Source organism: Balaenoptera musculus, chromosome 13 (assembly GCF_009873245.2).
Source record: "Balaenoptera musculus isolate JJ_BM4_2016_0621 chromosome 13, mBalMus1.pri.v3, whole genome shotgun sequence".
Classification (NCBI taxonomy): domain Eukaryota; kingdom Metazoa; phylum Chordata; class Mammalia; order Artiodactyla; family Balaenopteridae; genus Balaenoptera; species Balaenoptera musculus.
Window position 1 is genome coordinate 31,036,085 of NC_045797.1, and position 23,532 is coordinate 31,059,616.

A 23,532-nucleotide genomic window follows, 5' to 3' on the forward strand; every position below is an offset into this window, starting at 1 on the left:
CTAAAATGTGTTATCTGAATGTGACCTGCATCAATATGCAGTCTTCAAAAAAGAAAAAACATCCCTAAAGAGAGACCATAAGAAACTAAAGAGAGAAATCTTGAGTGGAAGTGGATTATACCTAAAAATTTTTAAATCCATACTGTGGGGAAAACCTGCCTGCCTATTTCCTTTCCAAATCTGCGAAAATAACGAAGCTTTAATGAGCTTGACATCTGTGATTCAGGGAGAATTGGTAATGGGCTGAGTTCACAGACATGGTGTTCAAAGAAGATCCAGGGATCCAAAGAGCTCTAGTATAAGATGCATGAATAAAACCAGAGTTGCCTACTTTTTCTGAAGATTTATTTAAGATCTGATTCATCTATCTATCTTTAAATATGTGCCCTACCTAGTTCTACAATGTGAAGTTCTTATGTTTTTTCTATTTCAAGTTATCATTAGCCAAAAGTAGTCTTCCTTATCGGTGACTCGGACTGTTCTGGGGGAAACCCTTTCAGATGCATCACTCCCACTGAGATGCAGGAGGAGCCTTCTGCAGAGGTGGACAGAGCTTACCTGTGGTGACTTATCTCTGCCTTAACTGTAGGGAGAGCCAGAATTAGAAGCTGCAGCTCCCCTGGGGTGGTCTCTCTTTGCATACACCCTTTGATGACTCACTTTTGCCAGCCCTGAGACTGGTTGGTAAGAGACCAGCCAGGGAGGAGGTGCCCTTGTATTGTCCCCTAGGTGAGAACCAAGTGGAAGGAACCAGAGCAAGACCCAGGGAAAAGCCAAGAGCAAATGGTTTAGACCTGTTTCTCTGTATTTGAAGATAAAGATCTTTCCCCTTACATCATGTATTTTTTCCCTTGAGTTTATCTTTCCTCATATTGAAGTATGTCAGCCTACAAGGAAGGAGACCAAGTACTTCTTCAACCTGCTTTGATGTAAGCTTAGCCCAGAGGCCCAAAGGACTCCAAGTATTCCCTTCAGAAGGCAGCCCAGTCAGTATTCCAGTGCTGAGATTTGGGACCAACACCATTGCTACATGTGGAATTCTTAAAGTCAGATATTGTGAAATTAGTAGTTCTACCAGATCTCCCATGCCTCATCCTGTTTTTGAGCAGGACCTTTTGACCCCAAGGACATATTTTATTTTTCACTCTTTAGAGAAACCTTATGTTATCTGAGAGGAATGAATCACAATTTTCTCTTAGAGTAATCAAAAATTAAATATAAACTGTCAGGCTTTTTTTCAGTTTATAACGAATATTACTGGTAGAAATATTCAAATAAAATTCAAAACAGCTAAAACTGCACATCAAAAATTGATGGGGGCTTCCCTGGTGGCGCAGTGGTTGAGAATCTGCCTGCCAATGCAGGGGACACGGGTTCGAGCCCTGGTCTGGGAAGATCCCACATGCCGCAGAGCAACTGGGCCCGTGAGCCACAATTACTGAGCCTGCGCATCTGGAGCCTGTGCTCCGCAACAAGAGAGGCCGCGATAATAGTGAGAGGCCCGCGCAGCTCGATGAGGAGTGGCCCCCGCTTGCCACAACTAGAGAAAGCCCTCGCACAGAAACGAAGACCCAACACAGCCATAAATAAAATTTTAAAAAATTTAAAAAAATTGATGGAAGACTGAAATCTTGACATTTTAAATCAAAATTTTGATTTGGGAAATTTGAATTTAGTAGGTATAGTGGGCACAAGAGAACTCAGTAGTAGAAACCGTTGGTAAAATTTGAAATGAACTAAAAATTGATAAATAAATCTCCATTGTAAAATGTATATAGAAAAGGCTGGATTCCAATGAATATAATTACAATAAAATGCAAATACATTGAATAGGAAATTGATCCCTTGTCCATCATATCCTAGCTGTGTAATCTTGAAACATTACTGAACTTCTAAGGGACTCAGTTTCTTCATCTGTAAAATGGGGATAACATTAAATGCCCATGATATAGATTGTTATGAGGTGTGCTTAGAAAATGGCCCACTTTAAGTGCTCAATCAATGTTAGCTATTTCTGTTTGATTCACCAGCTTTAGGGGCACCAACATGTGGTAATATCACAATTCCCTCAGCCCACCTGAAATTGTGCTTTACCTGACAGTTTTTAATATTTGTATTTATTTTATATTTTGCACACGAGTTGAGACTTTACTCATCTTTCATATAGCACTTTCAAATTCATATAAAATGTGACCATGCTAAGAGCTCGAACAGAAATGAAGAGAGAGCTAGGGAGCTTGCCAGTGGGGAACGTGGATAAAGAAGGATTAATGAGGGAAACACTTGAATATGTCTGTATGCCAGCAGCTAAGGAGAAACAATCTGTAGAGAGGGAGCAGATGAAGACGAAGGAATAACAAAACGAAAAGTAAATGGACAGCAAGTACACCCAGGGCCCAGATCTTCGTTTCTAAATACCATTCTCTAGTGGAATTTCTCCATGGAAGCAGAGCTCCATGGAGAAGCTGCAGATTCTAGGGCTGGAGCAGGAAATATACAAGATGAACCAGGAGCATCTGTAGTGCCAGAAAGTAAAGGAGTGCTAAAAATAATAAATAAATAAATAAATAAATAAATAAATAAATAAATAAATAAAAATCACAGGGACACAGACCCAACCTGAATGAACTTCCAATGCTCAAAGCTGAAACAACTTAAGCCATGAAATAAATAACATAGTATTAGGTTACAACAAAGTATAAAGTAAATACCCATGAGCCCATGCTGATATAAAAAACGACTGAATAAATCAAGAAAAGACATATACAGAAGAATTTCAGTTAATTTATTTAGCTCCCCCATCTCCCCGAAGTGGAGCTTAATTCCACAAAACTTAAGTGTGGGTTGTGCGTTCAAAGAGTAGTGTATGGAAGGGGAAGGAGGAGGGAGTAACTTCACAGTGGAAAAACCTGACAAACACTGCCTCAGCCAGATGATCAAGGTTAATCGCAAGAGTGATAGGTCATGTTGATAACACGAACCCTATGATGTGATGAGAAGGGCACTTCCTTCTATGGTCTTCCTCCCCCTAACCCATAACCCCAGTCTAACCAAGAGAATAACGCCAAACTGTGGAGTCTGGTTAATGCTGGTTCCTTAGCTGTGGCAAATGTGTAATGGTAATGTAAGATGCTATCAACAGAGAAAACTGGGTAAGGGATAAACAGAAACAATCTGTACTATCTTTGCAAATTTTGTGTAAATCTAATATATTCTGAACAAAAATTTTACTTAAAAATATAATAAATTGGGTGAAGTCCCTAAGGACTGGGAGGGGGAGTAAGGAAGCAGATGGATTGAGAACACAGGTGGAGGTACTGGCTTTGGGTAAGAAAGTTGCCTCTTCTGCTATGGGAAGAAGGAGGTAGGATTAATGCAGTGTTGGAGAGGAAAACTTTCTCTCTACACTCTTAGGTTCAGTTCTTGAGGGCTGGCAAATTAAACTGCCAAATGATAGATTAGCAAGAGAAAAGAGGTTTGTTTTTTTTTTATTGGAACATAGTTGATTAACAATGTTGTGTAAGTTTCAGGTGTACAGCAAAGTGATTCGGTTATACATATACCTGTATCTCTTCTTTTTCAAATTCTTTTCCCATTTAGCTTATTACAGAGGAAAGAGATTTTTATTCACATACTTACATGGGCATTCACAGAAAAATATAACTCATGGAGGCAGTTAGAATTTGGGGCTTATATATTGGGTTGGACAAAAAGTTCATTCGGGTTTTTCCGTAACCCAGGCTTTATGAAAAACCCGAACAAACTTTTTGTCCAACCCAATATCATCTTAATAAGGTGCTGCTGCACATAATCAATAAATAATCTAAGTAAGAATAGAAGAGAGTTTTAGTCAAGCCAAACTGAGGACTATAGCTTGAGAAACAGCCTCTCAGTAGCTCTGAGAAGACTGTTTTGAAGATGTAGGGGAGGAGCCCGGAGATATGTAATGTTTTTGGCTGGTCAAGCATAGATCCTGATAAAAGATGACTGCTCATTGCAAAGAACAGCTATCTCAAGTTGATGATTTTAGTGACCTTCTATGAATGGGAAGATGCAAGAATCTAGGGTCACTGAAATTCTTCCTGAGTTCTGCATCGTAACTATCTAGGGGCCAGTTTATTCAAAACGCAGAATGCCTTATCCCGTGCTGGTTTTTTCCCCCGTGAATTCCCTTCAGGGCTCCCAGTGTGAGCTACAGCAGTGGATTGTGACTTAACCCTTTATATAACTGGATGGTGGGCAACATTCTTTCAATGGTTAAAGTACGTGTACAATACATGGTTGACAGGTGATAAGACAGACTATTTTAGTTAGCATAAAGTTCAAGCCAAATCATGTAAAAGCCAGAATAACTTCCCCATACCTCAGTATGTGAACATTTCTTCCATCAAAGGGAAGGAGAAGGGGAGAAGGACACCTATGGGAAAACAAATGATTTTCAGGAAAAGATAAATTGTTTCTTAACGAGAATAGAGTTATGACAGCTTTGTGAGAATGTCTGCTTAGGTGATTTCTTATCCCTGAGCCGAATTCTCCTCTTCAGTGATAGGAGTCAATCTTTCCTGGTTGCTAGACTCCTGGGGAGAGGATTTATAACACTTGAAATCTTTTGGGAGGCTCTACTTTTAGGTAGATAACGGTAGTTCCAAACAAAGCTCCTGAAGTGGTATATTCTGGATGCCTTCAGCAGAAAGAGATAAGTAGGTGAGTTTGTGCAAGGCTTGAATAGTTTAGAGAGTCAGTTGCCATCACTGCTACCACCAAGGCCTCTATCTTTTTCCCTGTGAAGTAAAATCTGCTAAGAATGAGGAGGGACTGGGTATCTTTGGAGTAGCTAGTAAAGGGAATGGTTAAAAATATATATATATAACCAGTATTTTGAACAGAACGAGTTCAGTAAGATACAATCAGAAAAAGGGCTTAAATGTCATCTTTTTGTTCTTCCTGCCTCACTCCTTGATTGAAATTCGGCAAATCCCATTGCTTTCTGGTCACTTTCATCTTTAAAAACTATCTTACTTTCTATCTTACTGTCAAGTATTAAAAAAATCTAGCCAAGTCTTTAAAACTTCCATCTTGTATCTGCCTTAGAGCTTTCTTCCTTTCCCTTGGTTAGGTTCAAAGACCAGTCTCCTCCTCTTTCTACACCTGCCTCCTGCAGGATGGGGCAGTAGGAAGGGGCTTGGGATCATGGAGCAGTGGTCCTTTTCCTTGGCTGGGGTTGCCTGTGGCTTTCTGCACTGTTCCCTGAAGGGGGAACAATTTATACAAAGGCCCTTAGGTGGGAAATAATTCAGCATATTTAAGGAACTGAAAACAGCCAGGGGAGGGGAAAGAGAAAGGAGGCTGGCAGTCAGCCTTCCAGACACTATATGCTCACACATACAAGCACATACTCAGAGACACAAACTATTTTACGTAAATAGGATCATACTATATGTGCTGTTTCTAACCAGTTTTGTTTTCCACTTAATGTAAATTACCAATAATTGGCAAAAAAGAATTTATTTATTTATTTTGGCCGCATTGGGTCTTTGTTGCTGCGCGCCGGCTTCCTCTAGTTGCGGCGAGCGGGGGCTACTCTTCGTTGCGGTGCGCAGGCTTCTCACTGAGGTGGCTTCTCTTGTTGCGGAGCACGGGCTCTAGGAGTGCAGGCTTCAGTAGTTATGGTGCACAGGCTTCAGTACTTGTGGCGCACGGGTTTAGTTGCTCTGCAGCATGTGGGATCTTCCCGGACCAGGGCTCGAACCCGTGTCCCCTGCCTTGTCAGGCGGATTCTTAACCACTGCACCACCAGGGAAGACCCCCACCCCCCCAATTTTTTTTAATCCAGTTTTTGCAAGGGAGAGAAACATATTTTGGTGGCTGACTGAAATGCTAATTGGCATAACTCCCTGAAGTTTGTCAATTAATTGAAGTTTGTCAATTAATCACACACACACAAAAATGGTAAGAATACTACCTGGAATGAGGTCCCCCAAAGCACCAACACTTAAGAGGCGGACAGATGAAATCCTGCAAAGGAGAAAGGAGAAGGAGTAACCAGAAAAATAATAGGAAAAATTGGCAGTTGTGGTGCCAGAGAAGCCAAGGAATCAGATTATTAAAGGGAGGGAGAGACCCTCAGCATTCCACGTTCCAGAGGTCAAGAAAGGTAAAAACCTAGAAGGATCCTTCAGATTTAGCAACATGGATGATGTGGGGGGTCTTGACTAGAGCAGCTCCCCTCCCCGCACTGGTGGGACACAGAAGGCTGCTTTTGGTGGTTTGAAGAGTGGGAGGTGAAAAACTAGAGACTAAAAGTGTAGACAACTCTTTTATGCCATTCGACTTTGCAGGGGGAAGAAAAAGTGGTGGTTTTAAGGTGGTTTGGGGCAAGGCAGGATTTTTCTTATGGGAAGGAACAGATAAGAGAGGGAGAAGTTGAAGATAGCAAGATGGTTCCTAACTGGGGTATGTTCTTGGGTGGAAGAGCCACATTGCACACTTGATTCAAGGTCTAGAAGAGAGTAAAGGGGAAAGCCTTGGATGACACTGAGGTCTAGAATGGGTCAGCAAAGACAGAAGCCAACATGCAGCCTTGCGAGTGTAAGATGCATTCAGAGGAGGCTCACGTGTCCAGCCCCAGAGCAGCCACAGTCTGAAGCCCCGCCCACCCCCTTAGATGCCTCCCCTTCCATGTGGCCTCAACTTGTCTGACAACAGGTGTGTTGTTTCCCTTACAGAAACCAGTCCTCTGTGTATATCTTCTAGAACAGTGCTTCTCAAATGTTAGCCTGCATCAGAATCACCTGGAGGGTTTGTTAAAACAGATTACTGGACCCCAGCTCCAGAGATTGCAATTCAGTAGGTCTAACGTGTGGTGTGATAATTTGCATTTCCCACGTGTTCCCATGCGGTTGCTGCCCTCAGTCCACATTTTGAGAACAGCTGTCCTAGAGAAAGTTTTTTACCCCAGTAAGATCCTGGAGAATAGTTAACGAACTTCTGTACTTTGCTCTGGAAATCAGTCACTACTCATGCTTATACAGCAAAAGGCAGCTCCACACGAGGTGAGTTCTCTGTGCGTGTTGGTCCAACATGACCGAGTCCACAAACCCAGCCTATCCCAGGTCCACGCGGGCCCCATGGGAGAAGGGCAGGCAGCTCGCTGGAGAAAGGCGAGAACCTTCCCAGGGCATGCTTCAGGGCGTCTTTTGAGACAGTCACTGAACTGGGCCTGAATGGCAAGCAGGTTCCTACCAGAGGCAATGGGCGGGTATAGAATGTTCCGCAGGATCAGGCTGTGCAAATGCAGCACCTATCAAGTGGGAAAAGCAATGTAAGGTTCCGCGCATGCGTGCGGAGTCCCTCGTGCTTACTTGAGGACGTCTGCGCAAGCGTCGCAAGGATTTCTTTTTTCCCCGTTGCCCTGCCTCCTGAAGTAGGTAGGTAATGATTTCAAACAGCCGACGCAAGCCCGCCCAGCTCATCCGCAGCAGAGCCGCGCGCGGCCGGTAGGGTGCGCTATCCACGGTGCCTTGCCAGATCCCGGCCGGCCTGCGCCTGCGCGGGGCTTGAGCACCGTTGCGAAGGCTGTTGGGGGTGGAGCAGCCTGTCCCACACCTGCGCACTCGGACCAAGATGGCGGCGGCGGCTCTCCTGGGCTGGGGAGTTGCGGCGGCTGCCGCGGGGCTGCGGAGGCGGTAGGTGGTGAGCCCGGGGCTGCGTATAGCGGTGCCGCTGGGCGTAGCCAGCAGAGCGGTCGCCTCCCCGCCTGCCCTCTCTTACACCGGGTGGGGAGAAGTGCCCCTGACCTTGTCTTTGGGTCCACCCCCGTCGCCGAAGTTGGGGGTTTAAACCCTGAGGTGGGAAGCTCTCGGTGAGGCAGCTCTGCGACCCGGTTCTGGCGGGCCCTGCCGGCCTTGTCCCAGGCTCCGAGACCCGGTGCCTGAGTCCCTGTGGTGGGGAGGCTCTCAGAGACCGGCTGTAGGGACCCCACAAAGGAGCTGTTTTTAAATCGGGGCCCCTCCAGCCCCTCCACCCCGTGCATTCGCTCTGCCTTTTAAACACAAAATCAGAACGTCAAAAATGTCACTCATTTTGTTAGTGAGGCCTAGAAGGGGAACATGACCTATCTGAAGTCACACAGCATGTAAGTGCTGGAACTCTAGATTTCCGCGCCCCACCCACCAAACCCACTCCGTTCCCTTGTCTTTCCTCTTTCCGTTTGCCCTGTCTTTGCGCTTGGCTTCCCAGGGACATCTGTCAACACTGGTTAGGTGAAAGGCACTGAGGACGCAAGTAGATTGTTGTACCCTGGTTTCTCTTACGGAACAAAAGGAGAAGAGGGCCTCACAAGGGTTGACCTCCTGAGTGGTTTGTTAGGGGTTTTAGTGCTAATGATGCTCTTGAAGTTGAAGTTCATTTGCTAAAATAATTAGGTTTGCAGAAGGATTTTTTGTTAGTCACCTCCTGTCTCCCTCTCTTATTTTTGAGTAGATGTCTTCCTGGAATAATTTAACTCACCCCAAACCTGAATTCCATTTAATGAATAATTGTTGGGCACCTATCGCATACTAATAATAGTGGTAGCTAACATTCATTGAACACATGCTACATGGCCTAGCCCTGTTTTAAGCACTTTACATGCATTATCTGGATCCATGTTTGCCCCAGTCTTTATGAGTTAGCGGTGAATATTAACTTCATTTTAGAAATGAGGAAGGTCATCATGCTAGTGGCTAGGGACAGCAATGAAGACAGTCCCTCCTCTTTATGAGTTTGCAGGTTGAAAATAATCAGAGAAACATAAAAAGCAAAAAGTGATCATAAATATGCTTAAAATTCCTCAGTGAGTCCTGTGAAATGAAAATTGGAATGGATAGCAATAGTATTTTAAAGTAAACTGGATTTTCGAGTAACTTGTATTAGATTTCTAAAATTTTTCACTAGTAACATCTCCTTTTGTTTACTTTTCTAGTAGTATTTGTTTTTCCCTTCTCCCTTTGTTTTTAATTAGTCAAATCCATGAAAAAAAAAATAGCCAGTCAACACTTTGGAAGTTTTGTAACTTTGGTTATTTCATTCTGATTATATTCAGAGTAAAATAACCAAAGTTACAAAGCAGCATCAATATGTTTCCAGTCAGAAAGCACGTATAGATTGTTGACTTCTTTAGCAGCTTGGTGGAGAATAGTATATTTTCTATTAGACTTTTGGAGGTATTGAAATGCCTTTCAAAACAAATAGCATAGGTTGTCTCTTTCCAGGGAAACATGGTGGTAGAGACAGAAAAGGAGGGAGACTTTTCACTGTATTTACTTTTATTCCCTTTGAATTTTGAACCGTGTGACTCTTGTCACCTAGTTGTTTTTAAATCTAAAAAGGGAAAAACAGTTTGTAGCTCTTTGCCTCCTTCATGCATACCTAAGAGTCTGGAACTCCAGGTTATAAATCACAAATGTAGATGCATTTCTGTTTCTTTACACCAGATACTGTATATTCTATATACACTCAGTTATAAAGGCTATAAATCTCCCCTTGAGCTCTTGCTTTTAAATTGTAGATATTGCTTGTCTAAGGGAGTGGAAATAATGTTGTGGATGGAAAATGAAAATTCATCTTTGTTATTATTTTCATTATGGTTGTTTTATATATGAGAAGTAGAAACTTGAGCTTAAGAGATTATCTCTTAAAATGTCATTTTTATTTGTTTTTAAATGTAGATTCTGTCATATGATGAATCCACATACCATTAAGAAACAGCCTCTGCATCAGTTTGTCCAGAGACCACTTTTCCCACTCCCTGCAACCTTATGTAACACAGGTAAAATTTCATCTCTTTTAGAGCAAACTGCCTGAGTGAAATTTTGTGGGTCATAAACAATGAGAATTTGTAAATTTTCTATTCAGATGCCTACAAAAAGAATATAACATTTTTTCTGCCATAAATTACACTTTACTATAATTATTTGCTTACACATATCATTTGGCCTTAAATTTCAAGAATCCTGAATACAGTGTCCAGTACTTCTATGAAATCTCAGTTTCTTGTGCAACATATCTTCTGGAACATGAGTTGCTCAATAAATGATTTCTGAACAAAAATATAAAAAGAAGTTACAAATGGGTTTGTGTTTCAAAGAATCATATGTATTTTAAGCTATTGCCCTCCTTATTTTGATAAGAATACCTCTAAAATCAGTAAGTTTCTAGCTTTCACCCAGGCCTTAGGACATAGTACTTTGAATGTAGTTTTTCTTTTTTTGTCAACATTAATCTCTATGGTTTTGTTGACAGTCGTGTTGATGTTACATGCTTTTTTTTTCTTTAATATTGGAAATAAGTATGAAGATAGGATTTGAAAATTTTTGCAATACGACCACTGTCATGTGGTTCGGGAACCTTGTCGGGGAGGGAGTGTGTGTGTGTGTGTGTCTGTCTGTCTGTGAATGCCTACCTATATGTGCTTATGGAGCTGTAGGAATTTGGATTCAGCTCTTGGCCCATCTCCATTTCCATCACTACCTTGAACTCCTCCTTGTGGCCATGCTACTCTGGAAGGTGGCTAACTCTGGCTAATGCCATGGGTTGGATCAGGGTGGAGACCTTACCTCCACTGTATCCTGGGGCAAGAACAGGAGTGTCGTTCCTGTCTCCTTGAGTCACAGAGCAGTTTAGGCATAAATATTGAGTAACTCAGCATCTTAAGCTACTTTAATTAGACTTTTAAATTTTGTAGAACTGAATTATGTGGTCATCTAGGCTTTTCAAATTGGAAACCTGCTGATTTTAGTCTTTGATATTGACTTCAAGCACCATTAATTTATATTTGAGGGGGAGCTTATGCCTACCTTTTTATCTGTTACCTATTATACCAAGCATAATAGGAAAGATTATTTTACAAGAGTCTTTCTCTCCTGTTGTAACCGTTATGACACTTTCAGAGGATCTTTCTGGATGATGGATCTGAGAGTCATTTTTGAAATACCTAATTTAACCCAGTTTAGGCTGTAACTGGAATGATTTTGTTAATACCTAGTCAGATTACTTTTTTTGAAATACCTTTGTTCATTGTTAAAATTTATGTAGTGATATCATATATTATCATATTTTCTATTTCAGACATACATAGATTATACTCTCTTAAATAATTTTTTACATTTATAGTTCTTCAGGTGTTTCTAAAAATTTTTCTTTCTGCATGTATAGTTTTACACAAATGGACTGAGTAGAATAAAGCCAGATTTAATTCTTCAAATATTGGTGGAGTGCCTAATATGTGCAGAGATTTTGGTTACCAATAAATTATTAAGAAAGACCCCAGAGATGATTGGTCAGAGCCAGGGTTAAAAGAACCTTGTTTTCTGTATATTTACAGAAAGTGGCGGCAGCACTTTATATAATGTTCCATTTGAAAAATTGTTCCCTTGTAGTGCAGATTGTCAGAGGAATTTATTGGTTGGAAGTATAAATATTTTAAATCAAGTACTTCAACACTGAGGTTATCATTTTTCATTTTTTTCTTTTTTAGGATTTGCGTGGTCACCAAGTCACCAACTAATATCTTTACAGGACAGTGACTTAAGCAAAATGTATGGGAGTTTAGTTTCAATTTCTACTTTACCAAGGAAATGACTCAACATCAGTTAGCTGGAACTGCGTGGCGAGGTGCAAAAACAATCTCAGCTGTCAAATTAGAATCTTCTCTTTTAACAGTTAAGAAAAGCATTTTTATACCAACCATATGTTTTGCCAAATTTAATCTCTTTCTAATTTAAAATAAAACTGTTGTTTTTTGATACTTTACTCTTTCTTAAGATATGTGATATGAGGATTATGACAGGATAGGAAGACTGATCTTAAGTATATTTTCCTTTTATGCTTGGCACTAATGCACAGTGGTTAAACAAGTCAGTGCTGGAAAATTGGCCAGGCTTGAATCCTGGCTCTGTCACTTAACTAGCTGAGTGACTTTGAGCTTTAGTTTCCTCATTTATAAATTAGGATAAAAACAATGCCTCCTTGGCAGGATGTAAGGATTAAATGGTATAATTCACATAAAGTGCTTAGCACTCTGCCCAGTACGTGATAATTACTCAATAAATTAACTTATCTCCATATACTGCTCTAAGAAGAGAACTGGGTGGTGGTGTTTTTTTTTTTTTTTTTAAGTCAGAAGGTTTATTTTCATAGTAAGTAACCAGAGCCTGTTTAATAGTTTTAAACTGTTAAAACCTCAGTACTATCTTTTTGTCCTACAAGCTGTTATCATAATAGCAAGGCAGGAAATTAAAGATTCTTTTATTCTCAATCCGATCATGGCCCTAGAAGGAATAGAGAAGAAAAGAATCTCTAAAGATAATTTTAAAATATTCTAGAAAGTAATTCACATAGATTCCCACCTACATGATAATTTATAATGTCACTAACTCTATACCTTTGGACAAGTTACTTAACTCTTAGTGACTTAACAAGTTACTTATCTCTAAGCCTCAGTTTCTTCATTTGTAAAATGGGAACAATAATACATTCTTCATAGGATTGTTAAAGGCTTAAATATATATAAAGCACTCAACCCTGTCTCTGATATGTAATAAGTAAGCATAAAATAAATATCATTTGTTATTATTATAAATTTATTTATCTTTAAAAAATGTTAGCACTTTGGAAAGTGATGATGATTTATTATTATAGCTAATTTGGTATTGAGTTACCAAATAGAATCCATCTAAGACTCCTGAATTATGATATGCCTTCCTACTTAGGTGTAGGATATTGCTAGAATCTGTTGAGTAACAAAACTATCTAAATAATTAGTATTAATATAAAATTCAGTGAAGTTATCCTAAATATTTTGACAAATTTGTTGCTTGTCTTTAACAATTCTTATTCTGTAAGCTTGGGCAATAAAGCTTTATATTCTTTTTTTCTAATTTTCCAGATTTCTTTTGGTTCTCTGAAAATGAGCACTTCATAGTCCATAAACTTAACAATTTTTTTCTAGAATAACATTCTTTCTTTTTTCTCTTCTAGTGAGACACATGTTTATTCAAACACAAGATACCCCAAATCCCAACAGTTTAAAGTTTATTCCAGGAAAACCAGTTCTTGAGACAAGGACCATGGATTTTCCCACACCAGCTACAGCATTTCGCTCCCCTCTGGCTAGGTATAGTACTATTTTTAATTTGCTTTTACCAAGAAACATAAATAACTGACTTCGGGGGTTAAGGTAGCCTTATTTAGCTATTTTACTTTTATGTGCATTGCATCTTTTCAGTATAGAGATTATTTTCTTTTCAGGTGAGAGAGAAAGAAAAATAAGAGTTGATATTAGGAAACTCTTCTCCTGAAAAGGGATGTACTTAAGAGATCTGCAGCATGACTAAATAAGAATTTATATTTTTCCTGTTAAAAAATCTATCAAAATGATAATATGGCAGGACTTACCTGGTGGTCCAGTGGTTAAAACACCACGCTTCCAATGCAGGAGGCGTGGGTTCGATCCCTGGTTGGGGAACTAAGATCCCACGTGCCACGTGGCAAAAAAAAAAAAAAAAAAAAAAAATGAGGCAGATATCCATTCTAAATCTTTAAGACCCTGTTTTTAGAAAACAATAAAAACATGATCATTTGATTCTCAAGGATAGCTGGATTTCTAGATGTTTCAAAATGGAATAGTTTCTAAAATATTCCTCTCAGAACTATAAATGATAATAGTTATCAGATACGGCATGATTTTTCAATAAACTAGTGAGTGGTGACAGTTTTTATTTTTATTTATTGAAGTATAGTTGATTTACAATATTGTGTTAGCTTGAGGTGGATAGCAAAGTGATTCAGTTATTTTTCTTTCCAGATTATATTCTATTATAGTTATTAAAAGATACGGAATATAATTCCCTGTGCTATGTAGTAGATCCTTGTTGCTAATCTATTTTAGGTAGTCCTTATCTGTTAATCCCATGCTCCTAATTTGTCCCTCCCTCTCTTTCCCCTTTGGTAACCGTAAGTTTGTTTTCTGTGTCTTTGAGTCTGCTTCTGTTTTGTATATAGATTCATTTGCATTATTTTTTAGTTTCCACATATAAGTGATATCATACAGTATTTGTCTTTCTCTGTCTGACTTACTTCATTAAGTATAATATTCTCTAGGTCCATCCATGTTGCTGTAAATGGCATTATTTCATTCTTTTTAATGACTGAGTAATATTCCATTGTACATGTGTACCACATCTTCTTAAGTCAGTTGTCTGTTGATGGGCACTTGGGTTGTTTCCATGTCTTGACTATTGTAAATAGTGCTGCTGTGAATACTGGGGTGTGTGTATCTTTTGGAATTAGAGTTTTCATTTTTTCTGGATATATACCCAGGAGTGGGATTGTTGGATCATATGATAGCTCTATTTTTAGTTTTTTAAGGAACCTCCATACTGTTTTCCATAGTGGCTGCACCAATTTACATTCAGTGGTGACAGTTTTTAAGTTCACTAAGACATGTTAAATGTATGTCTGATGATAAAGCACAAACAGTAAAATTATAAAACCCCTTTTTAACTGATAGCTAGAGAAGTTATTTATAATAAGAAATGTTAGGTCAATCACATCAGCTGAAATTTTTGGTAACCTAAGACTGATACTGATTGTCAAGGATATTGGGAAAATAAAACTTAGATAACTATTTCTGTATACATACAGCCATTTAATGTGTCTCATTTAGGGGAGCCAGGAATATGCTTATCTCAGGAATCGTTTTTAAAGTTTCTAATTAATAAATATGCACATTTCCTTCGACCTAAACATACCACTTCTTGGAATATATCTTAGAGCATTTGTTTTTTGTACTTTTTAATACAAGCCACAGTAGTAAACTTTTTTTTTTTTAACATCTCTATTGGAGTATAATTGCTTTACAATGGTGTGTTAGTTTCTGCTTTATAACAAAGTGAATCAGCGATTAAACATCTTATATTATGACTCACTATATACATACACACATACACGTATACATACGCAGATATACATACATATATACATATATGTATGTATATATAGGTATGAAACAAGTGTTTGATGGGGCGATTTTCGCCTTTATAAGGTATAAAACATTCTTTTTTTTTATAAATTTATTTTTTATTTATTTGTTTTTGTCTGCGTTGGGTCTTCGTTGCTGCACGCGGGCTTTCTCTACTTGTGGCGAGTGGGGCTACTTTTTGTTGTGGTGCTCAGGCTTCTTATTGCGGTGGCTTCTCTTGTTGCGGAGCGCAGGCTCTAGGCGCGCAGGCTTCAGTAGTTGTGGCACGTGGGCTCAGTAGTTGTGGCTTGCGGGCTCTAGAACGTAGGCTTAGTAGGCTCAGTAGTTGTAGCACACTGGCTTAGTTGCTCTGCAGCATGTGGGATCTTCCCGGACCAGGGATCGAACCTGTGTCCCCTGCATTGGCAGGCGGATTCTTAACCACTGCACCACCAGGGAAGTCCCTAAAGCATTCTTATATTTCCTTTCTTGTGCTTTTTATATTATTCTGTTCTGTTCTGTTTTATTTTATTAGATAAAATCCTGGTCACTATATAATTGATTTTACGACTCACTGGTGGTTTTGAAAAACACTACCTTAGAGAACAGCCACATATATACGTAAGGAGTGTGCAAGTATGTTCATTGTAGCCTTGTTGGTAATGGTAATAAGTTAGAAAGAACCTAAATATTCATCGGTAGGAAGAGTTAGATAAACTTTGTTCGTCCATAGTCTGCATGGACAAACAATAAAACAATAAAAAGGATGAGGAGGACTCATGTTTACCGAATGACCTCTAAGACATACTGTTATTGCCGAAAGCAAGTTGCAGAACAATGAATACGTTATGATTATTATGTGTATGAAAACAAAAAACACAAAACAACAAAAATGCACTGATAAAGAGATCTGGAAGAATGTACACGAAACTGATAACAGTGGATTTGGGAGGGGTGGTCAAGAGGCATTTTCACTCTGTATGTATAGTTTGAAATGTTTACATCAAGTACAAGCTCACATGTTTTGTATTTTAAAAAATGTAAAAATAAAAAAGCCCCAATTGATTCAGTTACAGATTAGTTGGAGATTATTTCTGTCACATGTTCAGTTGGCAAAAATCCCCATTTCTCCGGTTTACAGAATTTATTATCTTCAGTCAGCCTTGTTTTTGTTGTTTAGCAGAGAATGTTTTTACTGTAAGGTAGAACGTAAGCTTCATGAGGATGGAAACCAGTCTATTCTGCTCGTTGTTGTATCCCTAGTGCTTCGTACAGTGTCTGCTACTCAGCAAGTACTCAAATATTAGTTGAATGAATGAATACACAGAAGTGTATCTTACTTCTGGGAGGCATTTGACTTGTTTCTTCCTGTCCTTGTAGACAAGACAAAGAAATGTAAGCAGAGGGTAAACCTGTCTCCAGGGACATGTAAAAGGGCTCTGAATCCCTGTAGTTGGCATGTTTATTCAGGACTTTTTTAAAATCAGCAACATTAATAAAGATATAATTATCAGTTTTTCAGATGAGAGGATTTGCTTATCTGTTGGATGGCAAAATTCAGAGACATTTTTGAAAGTTTTATTAGGCTTAAAGCAAATAAGATGAAAGTCTAACAAAAAAATATTAAGCCGTGTGTTAAAATGTTTTAAATGAATAGCACAGTTATGGGATAGAAGAACCTGACCTTTCAGTTAGTCATGTTGGATATGATGCAATGCTCAAAAAAGTCAGTCAAACTTTAACAGAGTCCTAGTGTCCAGCCTAAGAGAGGTAATAGTCTTTGTACTCTGAACAAGTTAGACTACATTTGGGATAGTGTTTTCAGTTCTGGGTATCATATTTTGTTTTGGACATTGACAAGTTGAAATTGTCCCAAGGAAAGTAACCTAAATGACAAAGCATGTATAATAGTGTTTGAAACTCCTGTTTCCGCTTTTTCTTTCTTTTAGGAACAGAACCTGTGAACTCTTTCCTAAAGCAGTCTCCATGATATGGACCATAGATCAGGTGTATTCCTTTGCATAGTCCTTTCATTTGGAAAAAAAAAAAGCTTTGCTGATAGTGCTAATCAAGGGTCCTACTTAAAGGTCTGTGCTTTGGTTTATGGATCATAAGCTGCAGCCAAAAATCTTGTGGCCACTTGCAAATTTAACATGAAGTGGTTGTGCAAAGGACTTAGGCGACATAGTTTCAGACAAATTCCTAAATAATTTCAAAGCAGTAATTTTGATAGCATTCTTGCAATGGTAGACAAAGAAAAGGAAACTAACCTTTGGAGTATGTCAGCTTTTGTTCCTAAGGTTGGGAAAAAAGAAACTGCTTTAGAGAGTCTGCTAGGTGTGGTACATATGTCAGTGACTGGGGAAGGAAGCTGTAATACAAAATTCCTTGAAGGGCTTTTTCAAATTATAATCTGCCCTTCCTCCTCTCACAGGATTCTAAAAAATTAGCTTTACTGAAGTATAATTTACGTGCAATAAAATTCACCAATTTTAAGTGAGTTTTGATAAGTATATAAAATTGTGTAACCACCAAGAAAATAAAAATGTAAAACAATTTTATCACTGTAAAAGATCCCTCATTTCCCTTTGCTTTCAGTCTCCTCTTGCTTCACGTCCACACCCTGCTAACTTTTTTTTTATGGCAATGACTTTTAATTTTTAAATTTTTATTAAAAAATGTTTTTTCCAGCTTCTGTGAGATGTAATTGACATAAAGCATTGTTTAAGTTTAAGGTATACAACATGATGATTTGATATACATATACATTGTGAAATGATTACCATAGAAAGGTTAGTTAACACATCTATCACCCTGGCAGCTATTGATATTCTTTACGCCACTACAGTTTTGCCTTTTCTAGAGTTTCATATAAATGGAACCAGATAGTCTTTTGTGTTTGGCTTCTTTCATTTAGTATAATGATTTTGAGAGTCATCCTTGTCCTTGTGTGGATCTATAGTTCATTTCTCTTTATTGCCAAGTAATACTACATTGTATGGGTATTCCCAGTTTGTTTAGTCATTCCTCAGTAGATGGACATTTCCAGATTTTTTTGTTTTTGGTATTGTAAATAAAGCTGCTATAAAGATTCATGTGCAAGGCTTCCCTGGTGGTGCAGTGGTTAGGAATCCGCCTGCCAGTGCAGGGGACACGGGTTCGGGCCCTGGTCTGGAAAGATCCCACATGCCGCGGAGCAACTAAGCTGTGTGCCACAACTACTGAGCCTGCACTCTACCGCTTGTGAGCCACAGCTACTGAGCCCGTGTGCCACAAGTGCTGAAGCCCGCGTGCCTAGAGCCCGTGCTTCACGGCAGGAGAGGCCACTGCAGTGAGAAACCCAAGCACCGCGGTGAAGAGTGGCCTCCGCTCGCTGCAACTCTAGAGGACCTGCGTGCAGCAACGAAGACCCAAAGCGGCAAAAATAAATAAATTAAAAAAAAAAGAGATTCACGTGCAAGTCTTTATGGAGCATACGTTTTCATTTCTCTTGGGTAAATAACTAGGAGTGGGATTGCTGGATCGTAGGGTAAGAGGATGAAACAAGATTGGCCGTGATTTGCTAATTGTTGAAACTGCTGATGACTATGTGGAGGTTCTTTTACATTTCTCTCTACTTTCATGTATATTGTAGACCAGGGGTTCCCAACCCCTGGTCCGAGGCCTGTCAGGAACCGGGCCGCACAGCAGGAGGTGAGCTGTGGGCAACCAAGGGAAGCTTCATCTGCCGCTGCCCATCGCTCCCCATCATTCACATTACCACCTGAACCTTCCCCACCATCGCTCGCGTTACCGCTGGAACCATCTCCCACCCCCGCGTCCGTGGAAAAATTGACTTCCACAAAACTGGTCCCTGGTGCCAAAAAGGTTGGGGACTTCTGTTGTAGACTTTTCCATAATAAAACATTTTATTATCTCTCTTTTTAAATTTTTTCACAGGCAGTTATTTAGGATTGAAGGAGTAAAAAGTGTCTTCTTTGGACCAGATTTCATCACTGTCACAAAGGTAAGCATAGGATTATGTAAGATAAGATGTGACATACTTTTAGTTTTTTCTGAGTCCAGTGCCCCTCTCCAGAATATCCATTCTTGATGTGTTCCACACATACTGTTATTAAAAATCTCAAATTAATTTTACTTCTCACATTTCTCAAGTTAATTATTTAATAGAATTTTCAAGTTGAAATTAACTATAGTCCAGATCCCTCATTTTTCAAAAGAGAAAAACTTGAGCTTCAGAGAGTTAAATGCAGTGTCCAAGATTGTATAGGTAGCCTCCAGCAGGACTAAGACTCAACCTTGGCAGGACTAAAATTTAGGCTTCCAAGTATAATTTTTACTAATTCTTAATTTACATTGATAGAGTAAAAAGAGAAGCAAATAAATGATCAAATATATATATATTTGACCTACAGAATGATTATCTGTCTCCTTTCAAAATGAGCATTTATAAAATGGCATCTGGCACATTCTGCCAGCCTACCATCCTGCAATGACACTTCAGAGCTTCACAGACAAGAGCAGTGGATTGTGTACTTCTGCAACACTTGGATAACCTCTTAATGTCAAAAAATCAAGCTAAATATGCTACCCATCCAACATCTAAGGTCATATTTGCTAGAAAAGACTATTTCATTTTTAAGTCTACTAGATTAATGAGAAATGAACCATATAAATTTGAACTATACTTATTCTTTTAAATCTGTAATTGATATGTATGCACTGAACTTAATTACTTGCCCAATTTTGCATCAAAATCAAAAGTATTCAATTAGCTACTCTTAAGCAGTTTGAAAGGATTACTCTTGAGTTCTTGCTGCACCATGAAAGGGAACATACTGAGTTATCAGCATGTTACATCTAGTCTAGTATTCCCTTGCAGCTGTTTATATGAGGAGGAGAATTAGGATTTTCTTCCATGCTGGCGATCCCAGTGGCTATGGTTGTTCACACAAATACCCGGATTATAAAATGTTCTTCACGGTTGTTTAAAGTGTTATTTGTTCTAAATTCTCAGAAAGCCCTTTCTTGACCATATTACTGAAAGTGGTAACTCCCCCCAGGCGTTTATTACCTTATTTTCTTCATTACACTTATCTCTTAATGATATTGTTTATTTTTATTACCTTTCTTTCCTGCACTAGAATGTAAACTCCATGAAGATAAAGATAGTCCATCTTGTTAAGCTCACCTACAACAATGCTTAGCACATAGTATGCATTCAAAGAAATTTTTGTGGAAGGAAACAATGATGTAAAATTTCCTAAATTGAATTTTCAGGCTTCAAGTGGTTTCCCCCAAACGTAGGATTGTGGTGAGCAAATCTGTGCTCACCAGTCTCTAGTCTTTGTTTATAGACATTTGACCTATCTTTGTTATTCTTCAATTTTCTTTCTTATTTTATTTTATTTTATTTTATTTTTATTTTTGGCTGTGTTGGGTCTTCGTTTCTGTGCGAGGGCTTTCTCTAGTTGCGGCGAGCGGGGGCCACTCTTCATCGCGGTGCACGGGCCTCTCATTGTCGCGGCCTCTCTTGTTGCGGAGCACGGGCTCCAGACGCGCAGGCTCAGTAGTTGTGGCTCACGGGCCTAGTTGCTCCGCGGCATGTGGGATCTTCCCAGACCAGGGCTCAGACCCGTGTCCCCTGCATTGGCATTCAGATTCTCAACCACTGCGGCACCAGGGAAGCCCCCCAGTTTTCTTTCTTTGATATTTTTTGAAGGAGAAAAAAGGACCAGCATCGCCAACATGTTTGATGTGGCACTAGTGCTTTACATACATTATCTAATTTAATTCTTCTTTTTAAACCATTTTTAAATTGTAGTTATTTACAGTGTTTTTTTTTTTACTTTTTAAAAATTTAATTCTTATAACTAGTTTTTCTTGTCTTCATTTTACAAATAGGAAATTATGTATTTTAAGAAGTTTTTATTTCTTTTACATATAGCCTATGCTATATAAATTTTTTTGGGGGGGGGATGAAAACATGATTATAGCTTACAAAGGTTTGTTTTTCTTCTTGATTTGATTTTGGTAAGTCATCTTTTATTTCCCTTTCCCTTTGTAATTTAGTTACCCTTTTTGAAATTTCTCTAGCTCCATTATTTTTTCTTAATGGAATGATATAACCAATAAATAATATTCCAAGTTAGGGCACACACTGATATTTAATAGATAGACTAGTAGATTGATGTGCTTTCTTCCAATTACCTTCCTCATCATGGACTATCCCATTTACCTGATACCTTCAGTGATTGCCTGTTTCCCTTTCTAACTTGTTTGATAATTCACAGGCTTCTTTATGCATCGTTTTTTTTTTCCTAAATGTATATTTGCAGCTTATATGCTGCCTTTTTGTCATTCAGATAACTTCATAATATTTTTTTTCTTTTAATACCAATATTTCCCTATTCAGTAGAGCCCACTACTTACTGAAGCTCTAAGGTAGCCCTCTGATCCATCTTCCAAATAATTTATTAAAATGTTACCTGGAAGTAGTACTCATTACCAATCACTAAGGCGTCTCACTAATTTTGTTTTTGTATCCGTAGTAGTGCCTGTTTTACCTTCTGTGTACTGTCTCTGAATTAGTTCTTAATCCATGACAAAAATAGACCCGTTTGTATATGAAGACTCAGTTTTTAATAGTATTTAAGCATAGACCCTAGCTAACAGCCTCCTGAGAATCTAAATAGACTGCCTCTAATAGTTTTTCTCCTAAAGAGCTCTCCTTTAAAAAATTAAAACAAAACATGCTGCCTTTCTCATTTTAGATGTTAGTACTATTTGGGTACTATCTCTCTTTTTTCTTTTTTATGGAATCAACTAGTTGGCCAGATATAGAAGTGAAATAATTATGGATTCTTTCTTACGGATACGAGTCTAGTTGATGGTCCACAAGTCCTCTAGTACAGTAGCCGTAGATAAGACACGTTATACTTACAGTTCAACAGTTATGTCATTGGGTTTCTTCAATACTATTAAGTAATATACGTAAGTTGAATTTTTTTGAATAGTCGTGGGATATCCTGTATAGTTCATCAAGCAGTTATATCCTATTTTATTAAAAGAATGGGAAGTCCCTTTATTACCCTCTTTAAACACAGAATCCATTCAGTATTTTAACTCTCTTCACCTCATGAAAAAATATCTTTTAGTCATTTTGGTATCCCCTCTACAGGGCATGTACATACAGAACACTTATTTGATGAATGAATGAATTGGGGGATGTTCTAAGATTGTATCTTCTAAAAGTCATTATAAGCCAGCTCCTTTAGGAACAGTAACTGACATATATTTTCCAGAAATGAGTGCTATAGAATATATATAGGGAAAGATTCTTAAAGGTATTGTTTTGTATTTGTCTTTGCCCTTTGTTGAAAATGTAACGTTTTCCTTCAAATATTTACAGGAAAATGAAGAGTTAGACTGGAATTTACTGAAACCAGATATCTATGCTACAATTATGGATTTCTTTGCATCTGGCTTACCTTTAGTTACTGAGGAAACACCTTCAGGAGAAGCAGGTAATGTGTTGGGTAATTAATATTTATCTTTTTTTTTTAAACTGTTCTATTTTCTTCACATTTGTCTTGATTTCAGAAGTCATGGGACTACAGGTTTTTATCATTATACTATATTTAGCTCTGGAACCAATTCCAGAGGGGACAAAATTTCATGTGTACTAGTTTCATCCATCATTTTATAAAACTTGTGTATGAATTGAATATATTATACAAAACTAAAATTTTCAATTATAAAAATTTTCAAGCATATAGAAAATAATATTATAATGCTCACCAATTTGCCCTCTTCTCAGATTTAACAAAGGTTAACTCTCTGCCTTAATTGCTTTAGACTCATTTCTAAATAAAATATTAAAGACATAGCCAAAGACCCAGAACTCCCATCCCTTTTCCCTTTCTAATTCCAGAAATGTATGTAAATTTAGTTTGTTTGTAAACTTTTACTACACATGTAAGTCTCTGCAGGGAATTTATAGTATTGGTTTTTGTTCTTAAACTTTAAATAACTTGTGTTATATGCAACTTTCCTTTTTTCACATATTTTGAAATACATCAGTTTATTTATTTTAAGTGCTGGATAGTATTCCATTATATGAATAAATTACAGTTAATTAATTTTTTCCTTTACTTATATTCAAGTGAATTGTTTGTGCTAATTTCTGTTATAAATATTGCTGCATTGGGTGTTCTTGTACAAGTCTCTTTGTGCATTTGTGGAAACCTGCTTTAGAGTACTTTCAGAGTATATTCCTAAAAGCAGAATTGCTGTATCGTAAATTCTTCTAATTTACATGTAAATTAGCAGTGTATAAGAATTTCAACTTTCTTATATCTTCATCATCACTTTGTGTTTACTTTTTTCTTTTAACCAATATGTTAGGGGTAAAATGGTGTCTTGTTTTAATTGCATTTCCTTGATTAATATTGAGCCTGAAGGTTTTCATATAAACATATGGCCAATATTCATATGACTGGCCAATATTTTCCTTTTCAGTAAATTTCCTGTTC

At 38.2% G+C, this 23,532-nt stretch overlaps 1 protein-coding gene across 5 annotated transcripts in view; it reads left to right on the forward strand.

The window, feature by feature from the left end:
* The first annotated feature begins 7,405 nt into the window (after positions 1–7,405).
* NFU1 (NFU1 iron-sulfur cluster scaffold) overlaps positions 7,406–23,532 on the forward strand; it is a 28,414-nt gene continuing 12,287 nt past the window's right edge. The window contains exons 1-5 of one of the 5 annotated variants that reach the window (XM_036872680.1): positions 7,406–7,427; positions 9,708–9,808; positions 13,018–13,153; positions 18,938–19,004; positions 22,410–22,524. In XM_036872680.1, coding sequence (XP_036728575.1) covers positions 9,718–9,808; positions 13,018–13,153; positions 18,938–19,004; positions 22,410–22,524 — 409 coding nt within the window. In that variant the 5' untranslated portion in view covers positions 7,406–7,427; positions 9,708–9,717. Of the gene's footprint in view, positions 7,428–7,556; positions 7,693–7,824; positions 7,848–9,707; positions 9,809–13,017; positions 13,154–18,937; positions 19,005–22,409; positions 22,525–23,532 lie in introns of those variants that run through there. The other 4 variants (XM_036872677.1, XM_036872678.1, XM_036872679.1 and 1 more) reach the window with 4 other exon arrangements.